We start from the raw sequence: 22,313 nt of genomic DNA, 5'->3' as shown, positions 1-22,313 counted from the left end.
CGGTCGGGGCGGAGCAGCACCGAGCCCTCCCGCAGGGGCGGAGCCGTCCTCCCGCCGGAGAAAGCCCCGGGGCTCCCGCCCTCCGCGTCACCGGCTTCGGCCCGGGCAGGGTCTTCAGCCGAGAGGGGCCGTCGCTCAGGGCAGCGCTGCTGGGGGCCGGAGGGAGCTGGGCCTGGCAGCTCCAGAGGACACGGGGAATGGCAGTTTTCCAGGGCAAAATTCCAGCCAGCATCTGCCACCTCGTATTTGAACTCGGGCTTGTCTTAATAACCACTCTTACTTGCTTATGGGAAGGAAAACCAAAGCTAGGCTGATGGGATGTAGGTGCACAAGAGATAGATCCTGATTTTGCTCGCGGGACCTCACAGCTCTTGTGTAAGAGGACTTTCCCCTTCTGCTACTCTGACACCAGCCCAGGCACCTGTGTGATGCAAAAAGCTGCTTGAGAAAGTAGTCGCAGAGGAAGACACACACTACTTGACTGCTGTCAAACAACCCCACGTTGCTCCTGTCTTTACAGGATGCAACCACTCTTCCCGACACCCATCCCTCCGAAATTCCCAGCCCTTCATTTTGCTCCAACATTGTATTACTAATGCCAGTGTGCATTTGTTTTACAAAATAATGAGCCAGAACTGGGGCCTTTCCCACAGAAGGTCATGGAGGGTAGTGGCAGGCTGCAGCTACGTGGTACCTTTTAGCCTTCTGCCAGGGGCAGCTAAAAATATCAGTAGCATGCATCAAATACAGATTTATGGCTTGCAGCAATACTGGCTGACTCCAGTATATTCATATTAGACATGAGACAGTTTAGCCTGCGTTAACACCAACCTAACACTTCATAATATCTGCTGTTACCACTGGTACGGAATGGTGGAAGGAAACAACAGAGGCAAAAAAACGAGAAGAAAGCACGAGAGGATAGACGTAAAAAATCCCGTTGACACTATCTCCATCCCTGTACCCAGGAATCTTTATTAGACATTGTTTTAAAAAATATATATAGTATTTATTTAAAAGTTGCAGTCACTTCAGCCTAGAGCAGCTCTTCAAACACAATTCTGCTATAGGCACTGTATAGGTGTTTATGCATTTGCAGATACAGCTGCTGTACAGTAAGTCAGAACCACTGGATGTCCCAGTTCAGAGGCAAGAGGGCACAGCCCTCCCCTCTGGAGAGCAGCAGTTCCACCAGGCCCATGCTCCACAGCTCTGTAACAGCTCTTCTCTTCACTGGGGGTAGTTTTACACACACCGGTAGGGTATGATGCAAAGTCCTCTTCGAGACAACCATATCTTAAAAATCTTTTTTTTTTTTTTTTTTAAACCAGTAACTGAACTCTGTTCGCAGTGTCCTTGAAAGGAGAAGGAGGCCTGTAATAGCTGACTTTGGATATGATAAGGTTGAGGAGCCAACCGTTCAGGGACCATGTCTCATTGTTACCCTGCTGGGTGCAGTCCATGACCTATGGCACTCCGCAGCTTCAGTGCCACGAAACACAACCTCCTCAGCTTCCATTCATTCAGGCTCGTTTCTGTGCTCGCTCGTTCTGTTGAAAATTAAAGTTGAGAAGGTGACTCAAGATGCCCCTGTCACAGAGAAGGGACTTTGGGGAGCAATGGGACAATTTAATAATCCTTTCTGCCCCAGTTCTCAAACACTGCTAGTCTGCAACTCAAAATCATCTTTTTTCAAGGACAGGCGTTTATCAGGAGTCCTCCAATTAGAGAGCACAACACTTGCCCAAATCATACAGCACGAAGTCTATTATGGATCCCTCATCTACCCGTCAGGGAAGTTAAACGTTACCCAGCTTTTGTCTGAAAGGTCTCAACCTTCCCACTGTATAAAGGAGGGCCTGCAGAAAATGCTTTCCTGCCTTAAATACCCAATTTCTAGTCAGCATCGCTTTAAATTACAGTCTTAAAACTCTGTTATGACCCAAGGTTTAACTTCTGCATTTTGTTGACCTTCCTCTAGGTAGTTGCCAAAATCCCAGCTCCAGAGGTAAAGGAAGGGAGAATAAAAAAGGAAACGCCACAAATCACGGAACCATTTCAGATGAAAAAGACCCTTAAGATCATCAAGTCCAACCTAAACCTAACACTGCCAAGCCCACCACCAAACTATGTCCCTAAATGCCACACCTACACATCTTTTAAGTACCTTCAGGGATGCTGCCTACTTTTCTTTTAACAGAAACCCCCTTTCTCCCCCCTCCCACCCTGAGTATTTCATAATGCTGCACCCAAAAATGCTGCCTTCACACTGAAATGGAAATGTCTCAGTTAAAGGAAGGGATCCTGGACACTAATACTTGTGCTAGTCATGAGTTGCAATAAACTGTGCAAGTTGTAGTTTGTTTTTTTAATTTTCTTCCCTGTTTCGATTACCTTGACTGTCTTCTCAAGTCTACGCAGAGCTTCCTCATATTGCTGCACCAACGGCTTTAATGAGTTGCCCTTCACCGGGTGCTTCTTTATGTCTTGGATGCCGGCATCCTTCAACATCCGCAGAAACCTGCGTTCCTGTGGAACAAAATGGACACGGGAGATGAGACACCTCAATGCCTATCAGCTAGGAAATGAGCATGTTTTGGAACGTCCTGCCTAGTCAGGAAATAATTGAAGTTTCCGAGTATAAAGCACAGCTGACTGGAAAAGGTGGGAAGTAGTATGAACCTTATCTTCTTTATGTCCCTCCACACACCCTTATCAGATGATCCCACACCAACAACATACCTGAATTCTAAGGACCAAGCTGAAAGCAACACCAACTTTTCCTGCACGAGCCGTTCTTCCAACTCTGAAATCATAAAAAGTAGTGTCAAGTCAGTTTAGCTACATAGGCACTGCCTTTAGCAGCTCCAAGAGTCTGATTCTGAAATTCTCAAGATTTAAGAAAGTCTGATTCTGAGGTTTTTTTCAGGTTAGCACAGCAGGACTAGCCACATGTTACAAAGAATGAACTTTCTGTAATAGGGTGCTAGTTCTCTGTTGCAATACTGCATTACTCTGGTGATGCTATGGGCTTAATTTTGATTAGAAAGCTATTTGCATATGAAAGTTAAAAAAAAATAAATCCAAAGCTAAAAACCCTTTTAAGTGCACGTCACCTTTGCTAAATATTTCAAAGTAAACCAAATTCAAACGTCTTCCTTTTGTTCCTGGTTGCCTTACCGGTGAACGTATGTTCTGATGAACTGAGGCGCATCGTAGTTTATTACGTAATTCACTCCTTTCACGTCAATCCCTCGTGCAGTGGCATCGGTGCTGATTAACCTGGTTGTAAATGTATAGATAGCCATTTTCAGATAACATCTCTTGCACTACAAGCGAACACAGCACAACCCTTGCTAATCTCTGTTCAGGCTGGACAGCCAGCCTCTGACCTCTAAGCGCAACAGCAGCAGTTTAAGTCACTCCTTATCGCACCGGCATTATTAGCCGCCCGCAGACCTCCAAGCATCACTACAGGCTTGGCACCTGCTGTTGTGTGTGACACATTACTGGGTGTTTCCAGGTTCTCCAAGCCTGTGACACTAAGGCAGATGGCTCCTGCCACGTTGGAGGTTACAAACCTATAGGCTATCTGAACGTTCCATAAAGGCACTGAAGGCCGACAGCGAAGTGAGAAATTCTAGTAGTCAAGGATGAATTTAAACAGAGTTTGGATAAAAAGAAAACCCAGAAAGTAAATATTTACCTTCCTCTCAGACACACTGCACAGATGCAATCCCATAGAGCCACCGACATCACAAAGCAACTCAAACATATGGATAGAAGTAAATCTGTATGCCAGTCTGATCAGGGGTTTCTTTGGTAGGGAGCACTACTACTATATATAGTTCTAGCACCAACATCAAATTTCTTCCAAAAAGCGCCAGATCCCAAGCACAGACATCAAACTTAAGATTTTCAGAACTGTACGTGTTTTGGGCAACAGTATGAACAAAGCAGTTACATTTACTGCTTGTTATAAAATCACACATCGAAATTCAGATTACAGCTAGATTAGAACAGGCCAAGTTACATGCAAGGGTAACAATTCAAAAGTCACAAGTCCAAGTCTCACACCCATTCTGGACGGTGGCTCCTGCACGTTGTTTTACAGAAAACATCATTTAACTGTGGTCTTGGTTCTACCTAGCTTTTCACACTGGAAATGGCCTATGTTGGAAAGCATGCAGAAAACTCATTTGAGATGCTCACAGTTGTATTTTTCCTTGTTCAAATTCCTTCATGGTTCTCTGTCTCTCATTTGGAGGTAACCGAGAAGAAAATTCAGCCACAGTGACTCCACCAAAGGCTTGAACCAGCAGGAACAATCTGTAGGTAAATGAGATGGAAACAGTCACTTCACCATCTCTCTAACATGACAGATAGCTACTATAGTGATCTCATTAACATATTCACCTGTGAGAAGCTTCCCTGGAGTTGGTAAAGCACAACACGCGGGTAAATTTCATTGTCAGCATGAAATGCAAGAGGAGCAAAGGCTTGGAATTCAGGTCACAAGGCACGTAACATTGCTGCAGTTGACAGGGAAGAAGTTCAGAGAGAAAGATTACTTCTTGCCAAGGCTATCTGCTACGAAACCTGTGACCTGTCCATGACCTACACAGGCTTGGATGTTTTGCAGCTAATAGCAGCAAAACCAGACCCCATATCGCTACTCCCTTTAGAACAAGTCATAGTAACAGGATGGGAGGATACAACACAAGGTGGAGACAGGAGACCTGTGTTATTCTTATGCTCTCACTTCAAGGCAAGTAACAACACATACTGCCTTCCTGTCTACAGGGTGACCTGTATCTACATGCCTTGAAATGCACGTTACACATAAGTGCTAATATATTATTACTTTATATCTCCGCTCCCCATTGCTTGTAAACTTAATCTTGCATAAAGAGAGTTTAATTAAAAAAAAAAATTAAAATCCAGTCTTAACCAAATGAACACTAAGTAATGAGAAAACAAATGCGCAAAGGTAGAGCTCTCTGGATCGTACACACTCCCAAAGTCGCTTTTGCCCAGCACCTCTAATGCAAGGAATCATAGGGAAGACGTATTTGTTTATAGGGTAAAAACATAACTAGATACCCCAGAGTTAAACAAATCTTCAAGTACAATTTATTCAAAAGAATTAACGTCATACCGATAGTCCCTCAGGGAGTGTGTACTTCTTATTAGTTTCTTGTTCTGTCTCTGTTCCATCTCCGAGTGTTTTCTTCTCGGAGTAGACAGACGTGAAGAGGCGAGGCTGGAATAAATCCAGCTGCTGCAGTTTCTCTGGGTCCTGGGTGAGTGTGGCTGAAAACAGCAGTTTCTGTAAGGGTATGTGAGGATAGCAGGAGCTGGAATAAATAGCACATGGAAACTGAGCTTTGAGGATGGGGCAAAGGAGCTCCTCCACAAACACGTTCAAATTATGTTATGAGGGAAGCAATTAATTCTTTTTGATACTCTTTTCCTGCTCTGGGCCTCTCCTGTAGGTTCTTTTCCAACTTTGTTTTATGGTGGAGTTCACAGACAGAACTGATTAAGCATTCTCAACCAACTGCACAATCTGCATCCGTTACCGCAGCACACATCCTTGCATCCTAGTCACTCGTGTCCTCATTCTAGTTGCTTATCTCAGTTTCTAACACATCTCTACCACGCTGTATGAAAATAGCAGCTGCAAACAGAGTTCCAAGAGTTCTCCTTCTAATCCATTACTCAGCTTGCCAGGGGGCATTACTATAGTTACTGTGCAAATGAATCACAGACTTGGATTATGTGCGCATTCTTTTGATGCTCCTCCAGTCTAGTTAAGGAGAGCTTGGAGAATACAATGCTCAGGCTTCAGTCTAAAAGACATCCTCTAGTATCAGCTGGTCGCTGCCTGCTTTTTCAAGGTTTGAAAAAGCAGCTGCTTTACTTTAGCAGACATTTCTCAGAGCAAGCAAGCTTTGGGAGTGCCTGTGAGTGAGTACAGTGAAGCAGGGCAGTGGCGTCTAGGTGCTGGTGTGCGTCTACCGGTTCAAAGAAATGCCACCTACCTGGCCGCTGTCAGAGGCCCTGGTTTGGTCCTCTGAAAAAGCATGTTGGAGCCAGAGTCATTTTCTATTTGGAATGCAGCTTTGACAATTTGGTTCAGACAGTTCTGGTGCATGTCATCGATCATACGGTCAGCTTCGTCTACGATCTGAATTCACAAGGACGAAATCACTACTTGTTAAATACTGTCTAGCATTAGACAGTTTTTGTTTTCCTTTTGTAATACTATCATTATCAAACAAAGGCAGAAGTTTCTACCCCAAACCTGAATTTTGCTTTTATTTCAGTGACTCAGTAACTAGTCACTAGTAACTAGTCATTTAAAATACACGTATTCATTTGCACATAAATCCAATCCATGTCTCTGAGTAAGAGATCAACAACTCCCTATCCTAAATAAGACTGCAACTATGTCTCTGCACAGACTCCCATATGGTAGAAGCTACTACGGTTTGGTAATTTACCCTGACCTTGACCAATAAGGCTTTACTCTGAGTTTGTGTTTGCAAGAGGCTAAGAGAGAAGAGGAAGTTGGTGGGGGATGCTTCGGTGTCACAAGTAGGAATAAAACACTCATCTTATGAGATCAGACTGCTGTCTGAGCAATCTGGAGTGTAGATCAGGCCCATACAACCCTTCCAACAGAGATGTATTTATGTACCATGCAAGAACAAAGCAGGAATTACAGCCGCAATGGAGCTTGCATTAGGATGAGAGACATGTGGAGCTGACTCACCAGGAAGCGAAGCTCTGTCAGGCTGAACCCCGGGGTCTGGCTAATGTGATCTGTGAGCCGCCCTGGTGTAGCCACAATAATATCAGCCAGGCTGCAGTAGCCTGTCACTCTGAAAGAACAAGCAGCCCATCAGTAAGTTTCTCCCTACACCATAAAGCATGTAACAGAGATCCTTGGTCAGCAGATTCTCCTACTATTCAATTAATTGAGAAATAATAGAATTCAAATATGCACTTTACTTTGGAGAGCACACAAAGATAGTGCTGGACACTAAACCCTATTCTCCGCTGTACCGCCTCTTTTTAAATAGGAAGTGTTGTTCTTCATTGCTCTTAAAAAAGAAAACTTTAATTGGAGCAAAATCCCATAACAATCATTGGTACCTGTGGGTATAAGGTAAATGTTTGCATTCTACTCAGCTGGTCAAGAACCCTAAAAATGTAGTAAAACATAACAATCACAAAAAAGGGTAGTAGCAGGCACTTTGACAGAGACAGAACAACCAGTGTCTAGCACATAAACCCGCTATTCAAAATCATTATTGCATGATGATGTGATGCAATAGCCTATACTTTGACCTCCGCTTACTGAGATTAAATAGTTTACAATTTCAATAAACTTTGTCAAAAGACCTTTTAACCTACTTCTTCTGGACAAGCATCTCCTGCTCCTTTGCAAAAGATTTCTGGCCAGTAATCAAAACGACCTTCAGACCTGTCCCATCAGTGTAAATGTTGAACACTTTACTCACCTGCAAAGAGATGGGCTTCGTTAGCCACAACAAAATCAGTTAAAATAATACTTTCCGTTATGCTAACAACATCAAATCCCCTGACAGGTCTTCAGCCTCCTTCACAGAACAGCCAAGCAAAGTATTGACTGCACAAGCCTTTGCCTTGGTCCAGTTCCACTCAGAGAGGTGAGGAGCCGCATACCTGCTGTGCCAGTTCTTTGGTGGGCAGAACAACCAGAGCTCGTACTTGGCAAACTACTCGATCTAGCAGAACCTGCCAAAACAAAGGCCAAATGAGTCCCTGAAAGCACTGGGGAGAGAAAGGGGTTTCTAACCCTGTGAGAAAAGCTTGACATGTCCTCACAGAGAGTTTTATGTTTCCATTTTATTCCCCTCCATCCCCTCCCAACTGTTGTCTGAGAAAAGGAGTGGGATGCTGAGATGAAGGAGATTCATACAGCTCCCTGAGATCACACTGAGCTAAAAATCTGCTGCTTTACAGTCAAATTCCTTGGCTTTGCGACCTACTCCTAAGTTCAGGTTTTACTTGAACAAAAACCACCCCAGCATTTTCCCTACAGATATTTCACTCACCTGTACTATGGGTATGACAAAAGACAGGGTTTTACCACTGCCAGTCGGTGCCGAGACGCAGATGTCTTTGGGGCGGTATCCTCCCTGCCCCATCAAGTACCCATTGGATGCACTCTGCAGAACAGCAGGAATCACCTCTGCCTGAACTGAAAAACAGAAACAAGCATTAACTAGAGTTAACTGGGCTAAAACCAGTGTAACCAGAAAAGCAGTTCTAACAGATTTCAATTACTCACCGTAGATAAAGATTTGAAAGTGAAGGGTTAAAACTGGTACGATCACTTCGATGCATTAAGTTTGTTTTTGTTCTATATTTTACTTCACTGACTACATAAAATATACAGCAACAGACCACAGAAGCCACATAAGTCAATTCAGAAAGACACAAACGCACTATCAAGGTACCTGGAAAAAACGACTCTATCCCATTCATTTGCAGCTTTTTCAACAACCTGGGATGAATTCCCGGGACATCTCTGATTGGAACTAGATTATCTTTGATACGTTTTTGCACTAGTTTGGGTTGAGCAAGCCACTGCGGTAAGAAGGGCTGAACCTGAGGTGGGGGAAAGGAGAAACGCTTTCAAACAAGCAATGCCATGCATAAAATAAACTGGTAAGATGCATGTTCCTTCCTGACCATCATCAAAATTCAGTCAAGCTACCTACCTTCTGCACTGGCCTTCTGTCGTAATCTGCAAGAACCACCAAACTGGAGGGTGGAGGATTTGCCTCTTCCGCTGAGGCTGCCAAGGACAGCTCCTCCTTTGTGCTTTCATTTCCTTCAGCTCTTTCACTGTTCTCTTTATTCCTTGTTTCAGCTCCCTCTGTTTCCTCATCCCTCTTCTTCCTTTTAGAAGACTTATTTTTAAGGTTGCTTCTGTTTTCCTGTCGTTTGATGTCTTCTTCAGAATCTGGAATTAGGATAACAGGAATACAAAGCTACAGGTCAGAACATGCTACAGAAAAGAGATGTAGGGAACATTATCCAACAGCTTTCAAGCTCCTCTTTCTTCCTAAATCCAAGCACAAAAGTCAAACATTCCTTCGTTGGTATGGAAGCGACTTAAGACTGAGGTGACATGCTTCCTTCCTTACCTTACACTAAACTAACCCTCAAAGTTTACAGTATGTGGCTTTCCCCCAAAAAAGGAATTACTTTGGGAACGTATTAAGCAGAGGAAAACAAAGTTTACCATGGGCTAAAATCAGCAAGTGACTCAAAGGGCAACTTGTGTCAACTTCTCTGTTGAGAACTGTTGACCACAATGAACTGAAATCCTACGGCCTCAGTTTATTGTTACCTGCTTCAGTCCTCTCTTGTGGCACCTTCGATTTTCTTCTGTTTTCCGTCTTCTTCTTCTTCTTCAAGGGAGTGCTGCCATCTGCTGCCTCCTCAGTATCCGCCCTTTCTTCAGAAGAGCTGCGAGACCGTTGTTTCTTCTTTAGCTTCTCCTGTCCTTGCGCACAGGACTGCTCTTCACCCTCTCTCTTCCTTTTTCCTCTCCCTTCCCCAGGTTCACCCCCTGGGCCGGCTCCTCCGGGGATCTCGCCTTCCCCTCCCTCGGGCTGCGCCTCCCGCTGCTTCTTCAGCTGCCGGGCCTTCGCCTGCTGGCGCAGCCGCTCCAGCAGGACCCGAGCCCGGTCCTCGGCCTCCTCCTCCTCCTCCTGCTGCTCCTCCTCCCCGGCGTACCTGAACAGCCCAGACAAACCCCCCTCAGGCACAGGCCGCCCGCCCCCGCCAGGCCCGGCCGGCCAGACACCCCCTGCTCGGGTCCGTGCCGCGGGGGGACGCAGGGGCGCAGCTCCCGCAGCCAGCCCGAGCCCGGGGCCGGGGCGGGGCCGAGACAAGGGCAGGGGAGAGGCAGCGCCCGGGGCAGGGGGTACCTGTGGATGCAGAAGAGCGCCATGGCCGCACCGCGCCGCCCGGGCGCACGGAAATGACGTCAGCCGGAACCGCGTGGCGCGCGGAAGGCTCCAGAAGACACGGGGGCGGGCGCGAGCCGCCTGCTGGCAGGGGCGGGGTAGCGCCGCGCGCGCCCTGAGGGGAGGGCGGTGAGGCGGGAAGGGCGCTGAGGGGATGGGGGGGGGGGGGGGCAGGATGGCGGCGGGAGGAGAACGCTGAGGGGAGACAAGCGCCTCAGTCGCGGCCCTCAACCAGCCCCGCATGGCGGCAGCCCGGCCCCGAGACTCCGGGGCCCAGGAGAGCGCAGCAGCGCCGCAGGGACAGGCCGGCAGGTAGCGGAGAACTCTACCACAGGCCCCAGCACAGCTACCGCAGCACTGAGGGCCTGCCCTGGATGCCTGAAGGGAGCCAGTGTAAGCAGTACGGATAGCAGCATTTCGACTCACTGAGTAAAAGCACTCCTGCCTTGTTCGGCCCCATCAAGCCAGCACATTGTTAGAGGAAAGTGTCCCCCAAACGGCAGGCACGGGGCTGGCGCAAGGACTGGTTCTGCTGTAGCAATGGAGGACACAGCCAAAAGAAACTCGGCAACAAAAAGCCCTAAAGGCACCTACAGCAAGGTAAAAAACAGCCTGCAGTGCTGTCAGGCACCTGCCACTCAGTCTAACCATACTGTGAAATACTGCATCAGAGAAATGGAAACAAACCCAAAGCATTCGCTTTGTTTGCTTTAGCAATCAGAGTGAAACAGCTATGCTGCCGACTGCCCAACTCCATCCCCAACCTGCCAAAGCCTACACCAGACAGCTTAATTCTAAATCTTTATTTGTTTTCTACATGGAGAAAACAGAGGAATGTTGAAGCAGCAATATTTAAACACACTAGCAAGGAGTCGTCAATCTGTGAGAGTGCACAAAATGCAACATGGGGCCACTTGTGTGGTGGTTTCTGCTAAGGGGCAGGATGAGGGTCGGTCCAGGAGCAGCCTCTTCAGACAGACAGGAGAGCTCTATGCAAAGGTGGAACCATTCCAGCCCACATTGGCAGCATTCATGTCAAAGTAGTTGATGTACACCCTGCAGAAAAGGCACAGGAACACACAAACAATTACCTTATCGACTCATTTATATAAGGAACAAGTGAGATAGGACAACAGGATAGGGAACAGGTGTTCCTGTTCCCCAGAAGAAATGTCAAGCTTCATTTTTACTGAAATCTTGCTAACTTCTCTGGAAGGGCCTCCAACAGTCAATATTCCTTGGAGTACTTCTGTCTTTTTTTAAAATACAAACTCTTCTTCAGTCAGGGTCCGTTCAGACACCAGACAGCTTTTGCTTCGCAGCCTGTCAAGAATTTCCGGAGATCAAAACCTTTTGTTTCCAAGCGCTGCAGTCCTTCACACATGTCAAACAGACAAACAGCCTTACGCAAGCCAAGCAGGCCCTCAGGGCCAGCTCTGCGCTTCTCCCTTCCAAGCCCAGCACATCAGTGGCAGCAGGTTCTTCCCCTTCCTTCTGCAAGCAGACACCATCCCAACCCAAGGCTCCACAGCCTGTGAGGGAGCTGCTCACAGCCTGCTGGTTTCTACTCTGCCTGTCAGCACCAGCCTGTTACTGCTCCTCCCTTGTGCTTTCAGCCTCCCATCAGCAGAGGACATCACACCTCAGTGGCAAAACCCACTTGTTAGTCCTCTGGAATTTTTCCCTACTCTGAGAACAGGAAGCCATTTAACAGAGGGGTCTCAAGGAAAAGATGTAGACAAACTCTTAACTGGACATGAAAACACTGCAAATGATCACCTTGTATTTTCTCAAATGCATGGACTTATTCCTGGGCTTTTTGTATTGTTAAATAAACTTTTCAAAGCAGTTTTTGAAAGCCAGATAAACAAGGTTAATAACATCATGTCCCAGCCTTACCTGTCTGCAGATACGTGCAAGTGCTTAGAGATCAGATCACACAGGAGCTTGGTGTAAGTCTTGTTCTGCTGCCCTCCTATTTTGCCGATGCTGTACAGGCTGCAGAGCGCGCAGGGATCGGTGGAGCCTCCAAAGGACATCATCTGATCAGGTATGATGTGCACAGCGATGTACTGTGGTAAGAGAACAAACAGTTACAGGATATCCCACCTTCCCTCTCCCCATACAAACTTTCTTTGGGCACTAACTTTAAACAGCGCAGTCATGTGCTGTGTTGTGGCCCAGGGCCGGGGCCAGACAGTTGGCCAGCGCTGCCCGCTGCGCCCTGCCGAGGCTCAGGCACTGCAGTGCACGGGGGGGGGGGGGGGGGGGGGGGGGGGGGGGGGGGGGGGGGCACAGCAGCGTGTGCTGCGGGGATCCCCCAGCCTGGTTCTCAGCTTTAGGAACGATGGTTGTGTCTGTGCAAAGCTCCTGGTGAGACGGGTACTCCTACCCGCCGCAGCACTGCCGCTGCACGGGGCAAAGAGCACATGGCTGGAGATAAAAGGCCTTAAAACTGTATCTGCGTGCCAGAACTCACACCCTCGAATCACTGACTGAGCCACCGGGCCTGGCTAAGAGCCTGTCTGCAGTTCAGCCTTATCGGGCCTTGACTTTGCAGGCTGCAGCGGCCTGGCCCAAGAGGGACCATATCCGATCCCGGGATAACCGGGAGCAGCTCGGCGGGAGGAGGCACCTCCCGTATCTGCTCCTTCGCCTTCCCAGAGCCTCGCTGCCCTTGCCGATACCAGCCCCTTCCACCAACCGCGCCGCTGGCACGGCTCCGCGGCTGAAATCCCGACCTCCGGGCACAAGCACGGACAAATCTCCGACGTTGTAGATATTCGAGCACCGAGTTTCCTGTAGGTCGGGCTGATGGCCTCCGGGCGGCCGGGCTGATGGCCTCCGGGAGCCGCTGAGCCCACGGACGGGCTGCAGCGCAGACCGAGACAGCGGGAGGCCTGCTGCCTCGGCTCCGGGGAGGGCTGCCGAAGCGGGGAGGGGGGGGGGGGGGTGCTGAATGGGCACAAGCCCTTTCCCCCGGAGCAGCGGGGCCCGCGGTCCCGTTGCGTCCGCAGTCGCTCCCCTGGGCGGCCGCGGTCCCTCCGCCCCGGGCGGGCGAGAAAGCGGGCGCAGACCCGCGGCCTCCCCTCAGCGCCGGGGCCGCCGACCCTCTGCCGGGCGCCGCGTACGTGCTCGCCCGCTCCCAGCCCGGCCCAACCCCGCCGGCCCCATCCCGGGGCGGCCCCCGCTCCCGCCGCGGCCCTCCGCCTCCGGTGGCACCGGCCCCGCCGCCCGCCCTCACCTGCGCGGGCTTGCCGGTGGCCTTGGCCAGCTGCTGGGTGAGGTCGCCCAGCAGGCTGTCGGGCACGGCGTCCTTGCAGACGTTGGTCTGGATGGTGAACATAGGCATGGTGGCGGCGGGGGAACAGCGGAGCCGATAGCGGGAGCGGTGCGGCGGGACCGGCGGCAGCACAGCGGAGCGGGGCGGCGTGCGACGGAGCTTTTAGTACGCGCGGGGGGCCGCGCCGGCCTTAAAGCGACCGCGCCCGGCGGGGCGGGGGAGGGAGCGAGCGCAGGGGGGAAGGCTGCCTCCCCAATCGGCTGCCCTTGCCGCGGCTTCCGGCTCCGTCCCCGCCAGACACCCCCCCACCCCCTTTCCGCCGTTAATTCGTTTGCTTTGTTACTACTATTGAGCATTTTTTGAGGGTATGTTGTAGGTTCCTCCCTGGAACCGAGTCCTGCCGCGCTGGGCGGTTCATACATAACCTGGTATTACTGCATGTGGTACTACCGCTGTAGCACTCCCGCTGGCTTTTGCAGGACCAGGGCCAAAAAGGGCTAGAGGCTCTAGCTTGGCACCTGCAAAAAAGGGATACTAGCCCTGACTCCGAAGGGAATTTTTTTCTTTTGCAAAATAAAGGCACACTTGTACGTTTTCCGTTTTAACTGTGTGCATCGCTTTAACACGATGTAAGCAGAAACATGTGACTTGCATGTTAATTAGTCTCTAACGTTTTTCAGTCAAATTGAAAGTGATTTATTACACCTCAACTTCCTCACTTACACATCATATTTTTCTACTGGAAAAAGGCAGAAGTGATCTTTTTTTGCTTAGAAATGAAATGGTGCGTGTCTATTCGGAGGTGAGAGGCAGCCCGGGAGATGACCCTTCTGCTGGGCTGTGTGATGCGATGCACGTAGGCTGCGGAGGCCGGGACTGACCACCCCGCCTCTTACACTGCCGTGACTGCAGTTGAGAGCTGCGCTGCTTGAAGTGACTCACAGCAAGGCTAAAGAGGATCAGGCCCAGGACCCTCTCCACGCAGACCGTTTACACACGGGAGCTGAGCACGTGTTAATTTTTAACAGCGTCTCAGCACTGCTCCTGCTAGAAAGCTTGATCATACATGTTACACGTGTGAACACACACAGCCCTGAACAAAGAATAAGGGATGGTACTGTATGGGAATGCTTTGGAGTGGCACAGGCTATAACACTGAGAACTGGAGTACTTGCTTTTTTTTTTTTTTGTGATTAACAGTGCTGTTAAGAAGTGAAGATACATTTCTTTCCTTTGATATCCTCAGCTCCCTGCCATTGCATAGTGCCACTTATTTCTCCCACCTTCCTGCCTCCCAGATTTGTTGCATGGAGGTGGGGTGGGAATTCTCTCAGTGCCGGGAAAAAATCTGAGAGCAATGTCACCATGGGTGTGCTTGCTCTGTGGCCTGCCGGGCCCAAAGTGGCAGACCGTGGCCATGCTGCCACACAATGGGGAGACAGTCACAATTTCAGTGTCCTCTGTTAAGGGTGTTTTGAGAAGGCACCTTCTATCTCAACCACAGGCCTTTCCAGAGTAACAAGACAGTCTCGGCCATAAGGCTCCTGCTGGATTTTTACTTTTATTTAAGTAGCAGACAAGATGTTAAAACAGCAGTAGGTAGCAGCGACTAAGGAACTGCTGACTTTTGCGTTTGTGCTACGTACCAGTTACATGACTAGAACTACAGTGCTCAAAAACCATGGTGAGGGTTCAGGAGTAAGCTGTTACCACCCAATGGCACCTCAAGCAAAGGTGGTGTTGTTCCAGCCTACATTGCCAGCACTGGTGTCAAAGAAGCTGACATAGATTCTGAAAGGGAAGACAGACACATTAGCTGCCAAGAGCAGAGTGCTGCAGGCTGGCCAGGGCGTTCTTGCAACAGGACACACACAGCCACGCTGTAGACTGTCCCCCATGGCTTTACACTTCCCAGGCCTTGCAATCCTTCCCCCGACCCCGGCCCTTAATGCCTTTGCCTACTTGCATTCTGCAGTTCTTAGTGTTTGTCTACTTCTTGTTTTAAGGAGATCTCAGGATGCTGTGGTTTATTTACACTCATTTCTGGAGCGAATTGGTATACCTTCAGGAAAAGGACTGGAAAAGCTTTTATGCAAGTGGAAGCTTTTGTAATAGACCTTCACTTGTACCTCACAGGCAGTAGGGAAATGTTGGTACACGTTACTCAAGTGATCAATTTAATAACATCAAGTTATTGTGTCTGTACCTGGGCTTTTGTGCATGTGAGATCTGTGGGTACATGCGGTGCCTGAGCCTCTATCATTTTAACTAGGAAATTTTACAGCTTCTAGCCATTGGTGTTCCAGCTCTTGCTATTGCTCCTGTCCTCTTTTTAATTGGAGCATTGCTCTATTGACTTGGTGTTTAGCCTCTCAAAGCAGCATGATAATAGAAGAACACCAAAGGACAAGAATGGGATTAATAGTTGTAACAATCTATGGAAAGTCACATCAGACAAGTTGCTTTATGACCTCACCTGTCAGAGGGTATTTTCAGTTGTTTGTTCAGCAGGTCACAAAGCAATTTGGAGTAGACCTTGTTCTCCTGCTCGCCTATCTTGCCAATGCTGTAGAGAAAGCACATAGCACACGGGTCTGTGGAGCCACCAAAGGACATCACCTGATCTGGAGAGATCTGTATTGCTAGATACTATTGGGAGAAGAAGAAAAGGAATATTATTTTCCTTAGCCATATTAGAAAAGTTTTGAAAATCTAAATAGGTATTTGTGTACCTAAACTGCAGTGAAAATAGGTGCACGCCTATCAGTTATGCTTTTGAAATTCCCCTGCATGTACTTCATTGCACTTCCAGGCTTCCTAAGTATTTTTCTGTAAGTCACAAAGATAAGAAGGTATGAAATACAGCCATATTCCCATGACATACCATTTGGGAGCTGGCACTGCCATCACATTTCTTTAATCTACTGCAGAATGGCTATATTCTTAACTAAAAGCAATAGCAGCACATAAAATAAAAAAGGTAGTCCCAGGCACTCAGAGATGCTTTTCACTAGAACGCAAATAGTTTCACTCTTGTTCTTATTGTTACCCTGCAGCACAGATCCTTTCCTAACTGCTGTCTTCTCTTCGACAGCTTTCCACCATACCGTGCTTGCCGTGAGCAAGCTTTTCATGTGTTGACATCTTACTGTCTAGATCTGTGTTCTACTCAAAGACCCATGTGTCAAAGGCCAGTACAAAGACATCATACTGTTTAGACTTGGGGGCCTTGGTTCCTAACAATTGCTCTGGCTGGGTAAGGACAGTTGTGGGGGGAAACAACTGCACCTTGTATGCTGGGCTGCCCACCTCCAGGCTTGAGCAACTGCCTCTGGCTAGCCAGCAGCAGATACTCTCCTTTTGTACCCAAACACGTGTGAAGCCGAGGACAAAAATGGATGGGTGGTCTGGAGTCCACCATGTAAGCAGACTCTGCTGAAACATTCAGAATAGGGCAAGAGGCATGTATAGGTATTGCTCTAGAGGAGGGAATCACAGAAGTGCTCAGTGCCTGATCAGTGCTGCTGGTCTTGCAGTGAACACCATGCACTATAGATAATTGCAACCTTCAACCCCAGTGTGCCCAGTTACCTACTGAAAGATGGGTTCTGGATGCTCAGTGCAGGTACGCTGTTGGAAGGAGGACCCTGCATTATTGTCTTTACCAACACTGAATTTTGGGTAGAAAGTTCAGGTGCTCCAAGAGCTCAGTGACCTGCAATATATCAGAACCTCCTCTGAGCCAGTTGGCTCTCCCTGCCTGTGCAGGAAGGCTGGGTGCCAGTGGGGGTGTGCAATTGCATTGCTGCTGCCCTATGTTCCTGAGAGATTTTGCACCTCACTGGCTCCCGCTGCAGTCTTTCCTGCTGAGGTAAATGTGAACTGACACAGCGGAGGTTTAAATCAACATCCCCCTCATTAAACAAAATACAGTGTAATCCTACCTTTGTTCTTGATAGCAGGAAAAATAGAAGAAAGTATCTATGTTAATATTAATGACCAGCCTACAATTTTCCCTGCTGCTAATACACAGTGTCAGATCCACACATTGGGGAATCCAGGGATCAGTTCCTTTGGCATCCATCTGGCTTCTGTGCTGTTCTTACCCACGTTTATTAGCAGCGCATCATTGGAACTCAGCAGCAATTAGCCCTCTTGGTACAACAAGCTAGCCTGAGTACCAGGAGTTGTCTGAGTAATTAGTCTTGGCCATCATTTACAGCTTGTTTGGGTGCAAGGTGCATCAGACCACAGTAGTGCAGGATAAGCCAAGGAGATCCTGCTGAGGTACCACTTGCTTGGTCCTGTTCTCCCCTGGCTGGACACCCTGTGCTCTCAACTTTATGCCAAATGTAGGTACATCTATGCCTTTAACATCTACCCTGGAAGCAGTTTATTATTTAAAAAAAAAAAATCAAGCTGAAGTGTTAATCAGCATTATTTTCTTAGAGCAGTTTGAAAACACTGGAAAGAGGTTTTTTCCAGTAGAAAAAAAACCCCTATTTGATTCAAAATAAAAATAAGTATTTTTGAAATGGTACCATTTCCTGTGAGAGGAAAGCTCTGCATTCCAGCCCACCCTAATCCTTTCCTTCTTTCTGTGTTATAAGAGGCTCTCCCTTTCCTGTTGCCTCCTTTGCCACGAAGAGCTTGCATGTCCCCTTCAAAAAAAATCTCTTTGTTGTTCCCTGTATATTTCTAAGTCCCATTACATATCCCTTCCACACAGCTGCATCCCAGCCCTGGCCTCTAGCTTTATATTCAGGAGCTGTTATGCAAGAACCACCAGCTGACACACCCCCACCCCCACCCAACAGCAAGTACTTACTTGCTATGTTAGACTGAATTTTTTTTTTTTAAGAGGGGTTGAACACATCAATTTTACATAAGAATTTCATTATATTACTACATGTGTTGCAAAAAAATAATCTTACTCCCACTTACAGTTAAGCCTGCTTTCTGTGGAGACAAGGCTTATATAAGTCTAAAACATGCTTCTGACTATTCCCCTGAGATAACTAACTTTGGTCAAATTTAGAGATTGATTTCCTACATGTTTAATGAGACCGGTTGATTGCATAGAGCTCCATTACTGCCCCTGGAGAAAGAGGGGCCCCTTTATGAGACAAACAATCTGCCTGGAAGAGACACAGTAGAACCAGGCTTCTCCAGGTCGATTGGCTTTTTAACTCGACATCAAGCCAATTTGAGAGCATCCAACCACATACAACTGTCTTTTAAAGTCCACAGCCTTACAGCAACAAATAGAAATATTCTAATTATCAGTGTTGAACTGAAATTTCTAATTGGTCAAAGAAATGTCAGTACTATTAACCATCCCACCACTGGTGGAATCCATGGTGCAAGTCCAATGCAGAATCTGACTGGAAGTCACAGAAACTTTTAAAGTTCTCCTCCAAGAACTAGCTGAAATCTTCGCTGCGAGTTAAGCTGGCTGCTTCCTGCCTTACGACACTGAGAAAGAAAAAAAATAAAATGTTCCTGTCTCTTCTATAACAGCCTTCCCTCCTAGAAGAGCCAAAATGTCTGTTTATCCTTATAGTTTCCTATTTCTTTAGCATTTTTCCTTTGGTGCATCTCAATCTGCCTACCTCTTTCTCAAAGTAGACGCCCCGAGGCTGCATGCAATGCTCCTGCTGAGGCTTACTTCTACCTTGTGCACAGCAGAAGTGAAATTGCCCTGCTCCCATGCATTCTTACCTCTTATTTGTGTTGTAACCCATAATAGCTTCCCAAATCCTTTGCTCTTCAATGAATTATTCTTTGTCTTCTGTGCAGTTTGACTTATCAGCTATTAAAATAAAGCTTCTTGACTTGTGAAGATATCTCTTAATGTCATGTTGAATTCTTACTGTCTCCTGTGCATACAAGCTATTGTTATCTGCGCATCTCAGTCCAGTGAATCATTACTGGAAGCGTTGACTAGATCTGAGCATAAGACAGTACTGTGGCACTGTTTCAATTTTTTGTAATTTTGACAAGCCATGCCAGCTGCTCACAATTTTCTTCTTACCAGGACAAAGACATTCCAAAATTTGTTCTAATATTTTCAGTTATCCCATTTGGTTTTTAATTCTAGGTCCATTGTTTCCTCTTTTTCCCTTCTCAAGACACTTCCACTTGTGGCAGTTATCAAATGATTGCTAAGGGGCTCAGAGATCTGTCTTGCAATCTTTAGTAGTCCAGGGTGACTACCATTTCAGAGCACTTTGTTTCCGTGAAGAGCAAAGATCTGCTCAAGAGCTTCAGATGTCCCAGCACAGAGAAAGGTTTGCCAGGGAGCCCTCAGAATCCTTTTTGTAGGCATCCCAACTTCATTCTTTCTACGGTTTCAAAGCATCACTCCCAAAGTAAAATAAGAAACATTTTCTTAAAACACTCATTTGCTAGTGAACACTTAGAAAAGGTACTTCAAGCTGCTAAAGATCTATAGCTGATTCACTTAAGTTACTGCTTCTACAGCAACTCAGGAATAGCTTACAGCTCTACAGAGGACCTTTCATTTTGTTTTTCCATATTCATCAACAGTCTTCAGTAAACAACCAGAGACCTCTCAAGATTAAAGAAATAAAAGCCTTATAAGACCCTTGATGATAATTGTTTTAAATTGGTATTTCAGTACTTTACCTCAGTAGCATATTGCCATGGGCTTTGGCAGGTAAGAATCCCTCAGTTCAGTAATGAAACCAGCAGACAGGTTTTACTCTGGTATTTTGACTGTACATAGCAAGACATCACATGGGTATTGTCACTAGATGTCCTAGCTGAATATCTTATTTTTTCTTCAGCTGTAACCACTAGGCTACAGGCAATTTGGTGGCAGATAACAAGCACATATTCAGCAGGACTCAGCAAGGAAGTTAGAAGATGAGGCTGCTTTCAGTCAGTTAGATTCTTGAAGTATTCACAGAGATACCTGCGTGTACATACCCACACACATCCAGTGTCTTCACCTACACGGAGTACTGTGATACACAAAGCTAGCTTAAACACTTTTAAGTGTTTTGAGACCTCAGCAGAGCTAAAATACAGCAAACAAGTGTTGATATTTGTACAGAGAGAAGACTGAATACTGGTGAGTCATTAGGTGTATTAGCTTATAGAGGCTATCACTGAGAAATAGTTCATTGCATAGGCACAGCTGACTAAGGAGCATCTGGACTTACCTGTGCTGGTTTGCCCATTGCTTTTGATAACTGCTGGGTGAGCTCCCCTGTGAAAGACTCTGGAACTTTATCCTTGCTTATATTTATGTTAACAACAAACTTAGGCATCTTTGGATTGCAAGAGGTTTTTCTTTCAGCTCACCTTGTTCTCTACTTTACCTCTAACTCACCTACAAGATGACTTACCCACTGTGCTGGTAAGCACCTCGGGAGCCTTTAAATAGTGAGTGGTACCTTCTTCAGGTGCACCTGGAGGGGTGGGAGTGTTTCGGGAGGCTGCATGTGCCATCTGCGGGCTGCTGGCTGCTAATGCAGACAGTCAATGTACAGCTCTCGTAGGAGGGGAAGCTGGCTTTTTGCACTCTGGAAATCAAAGCATCCAAAATGACACTTCATATTTGGATACAGCTTGATCATGAAAACCAGTAAAAAAGCAAGTGTTTCAGGGACTGTGTGAAAGTGGGAGAGTTATAATGTGCCTTTTTACACAAGTCTTATAATTATTTAAAAAATTTAGATGGACGCCTCAATTGAAAGGTCTGGAACTCTTTCTGTGGAATAGACCATAACAGGAAAACCCCAGTAGCACATGTTGTGAAGACCTTCCCTAAACTGTGACTAAGTCATGACAAAGATGTCTTAAAATTGGGATCTTGGTTTCCCACTGTGGTGAGCATTGGATTCTACACACTCAGAGGAAGCTTGTTTTTAACTTTCTCCTTTGTTGTGCAAATAGTCCCATAACAGTCAACAGGATCTCCTGACAGATAGGAAATCCACCGGCTTTCTAAAATGAGCAGGTTTTATCCAGAGTGGAGTATGTGGCAGAGCTGGGATCAGTTCTCTTTGCTACCTAGTAGAGTCTTACATCAGAGAAGTGATTTAGAGGGCTCATAGGGCATTTGGTAGGGGGTGTTCGCAATGAGATGTGTGTGGGGAAAGCAGGTTGAAAATGCTGATGGGGTTAAAATATTATTATTTTTTTAATCTCTCCATGTTAAATGTGATGGGTGTCTTTATGCCCAGTAGTTTCTGTGAGTTAAGGGCTTTTCTACTCCATTCTCCAGCCTGTGGAAAAGAGGGAGAGCTTTCTATAGCTTGCGCTAAATGCTTGTACTGCAATAGTGTAATTTAAACAAATACTTTTAAACAGTGAAAACCTCCGCGTGAACATGCTTAAGTTGATTGTGTGGTGTATGTTGATTTTAAGTCAGTTCCTCCCCTGTAGCACCCTTTCTGTAAAAAGCCAGAAAATAAAAAGTCAGGAGATGAATTACTATGTGCCAGTGTTTAGCTACGGCCCATGAAAGTGGATTATGTCTCCTGTATCCAAAGCATTCTGAAGATAATGTACATCCTGAAAAAAAATTCCAGAAATAACATCTGTTTATACAAACAGAATTTTCAGGGCATGTTTCCTATGTCAAAGCATTAAAAACAAACTCAAGTGACAGCTCCATCTGTAAGGAGAGAAACCACTGTTTGCAATATTGATGAATCTTATCTTCAGTGATTAGTTGAAAGCAGGTGGCATGATTCAAAGCATCTAGTCACAAATTATACTATAGTTGTTAGTAGTCACTTGGAAAAACTTAGACTGTATTTCCAATGAACTTCACAACCTATTTTTTCTGTTGGGTACAATAATCACTAGTTATTCGTAGCTTGCTTACATAACAAGAAAAACATTTCCAAAACAAACTCTTTCTTCTCTGAAAACATCTGATGTAATTCCCAGAAGCTTATGTACTAGGTTGGAAATCAGATCCTTAGACACCACAGATGCTCTTGGGAGTGTGCTTTATTTTATAG

The 22,313-nt window shown here is 46.7% G+C and overlaps 3 protein-coding genes across 4 annotated transcripts; all 3 read right to left on the bottom strand.

Moving 5' to 3' along the window:
- Positions 1-1,306: 1,306 nt before the first annotated feature.
- DDX51 (DEAD-box helicase 51) lies at positions 1,307-10,116 on the bottom strand. 2 transcript variants are annotated; one of them, XM_075769561.1, is made up of 16 exons: positions 9,993-10,116; positions 9,410-9,798; positions 8,775-9,019; positions 8,511-8,661; positions 8,106-8,251; positions 7,714-7,785; positions 7,423-7,529; positions 6,779-6,887; positions 6,045-6,190; positions 5,159-5,357; positions 4,417-4,532; positions 4,213-4,329; positions 3,181-3,282; positions 2,743-2,806; positions 2,395-2,529; positions 1,307-1,550 (listed from the first exon to the last, which is right to left on the bottom strand). In XM_075769561.1, the coding sequence occupies exons 1-16, from the start codon at positions 10,013-10,015 to the stop codon at positions 1,524-1,526; spliced, it is 2,148 nt and encodes a 715-aa protein (XP_075625676.1). In that variant the 5' UTR covers positions 10,016-10,116; the 3' UTR covers positions 1,307-1,523. The 2 variants fall into 2 exon arrangements, with proteins under 2 accessions (XP_075625676.1, XP_075625675.1); XM_075769560.1 differs by having other exon boundaries at positions 1,374-1,550; positions 7,423-7,544.
- A 703-nt stretch (positions 10,117-10,819) lies between these two features.
- LOC104631535 (macrophage migration inhibitory factor) lies at positions 10,820-13,525 on the bottom strand. The gene is made up of 3 exons (XM_075769535.1): positions 13,276-13,525; positions 11,931-12,103; positions 10,820-11,087 (listed from the first exon to the last, which is right to left on the bottom strand). Exons 1-3 carry the CDS (start codon positions 13,381-13,383, stop codon positions 11,021-11,023), a joined length of 348 nt encoding a protein of 115 aa, XP_075625650.1. The 5' UTR covers positions 13,384-13,525; the 3' UTR covers positions 10,820-11,020.
- Positions 13,526-15,038: 1,513 nt separating this feature from the next.
- On the bottom strand, positions 15,039-20,609 carry LOC104639159 (macrophage migration inhibitory factor-like). The gene is made up of 3 exons (XM_010307178.2): positions 20,502-20,609; positions 15,791-15,963; positions 15,039-15,105 (listed from the first exon to the last, which is right to left on the bottom strand). The coding sequence occupies exons 1-3, from the start codon at positions 20,607-20,609 to the stop codon at positions 15,039-15,041; spliced, it is 348 nt and encodes a 115-aa protein (XP_010305480.2).
- Positions 20,610-22,313: the final 1,704 nt, after the last annotated feature.

Source organism: Balearica regulorum, chromosome 17 (assembly GCF_011004875.1).
Source record: "Balearica regulorum gibbericeps isolate bBalReg1 chromosome 17, bBalReg1.pri, whole genome shotgun sequence".
In the NCBI taxonomy this organism is placed as follows: domain Eukaryota; kingdom Metazoa; phylum Chordata; class Aves; order Gruiformes; family Gruidae; genus Balearica; species Balearica regulorum.
The sequence above is the reverse complement of the archived record's forward strand: the minus strand, read 5'-3'. Positions and strand labels throughout refer to the sequence as shown.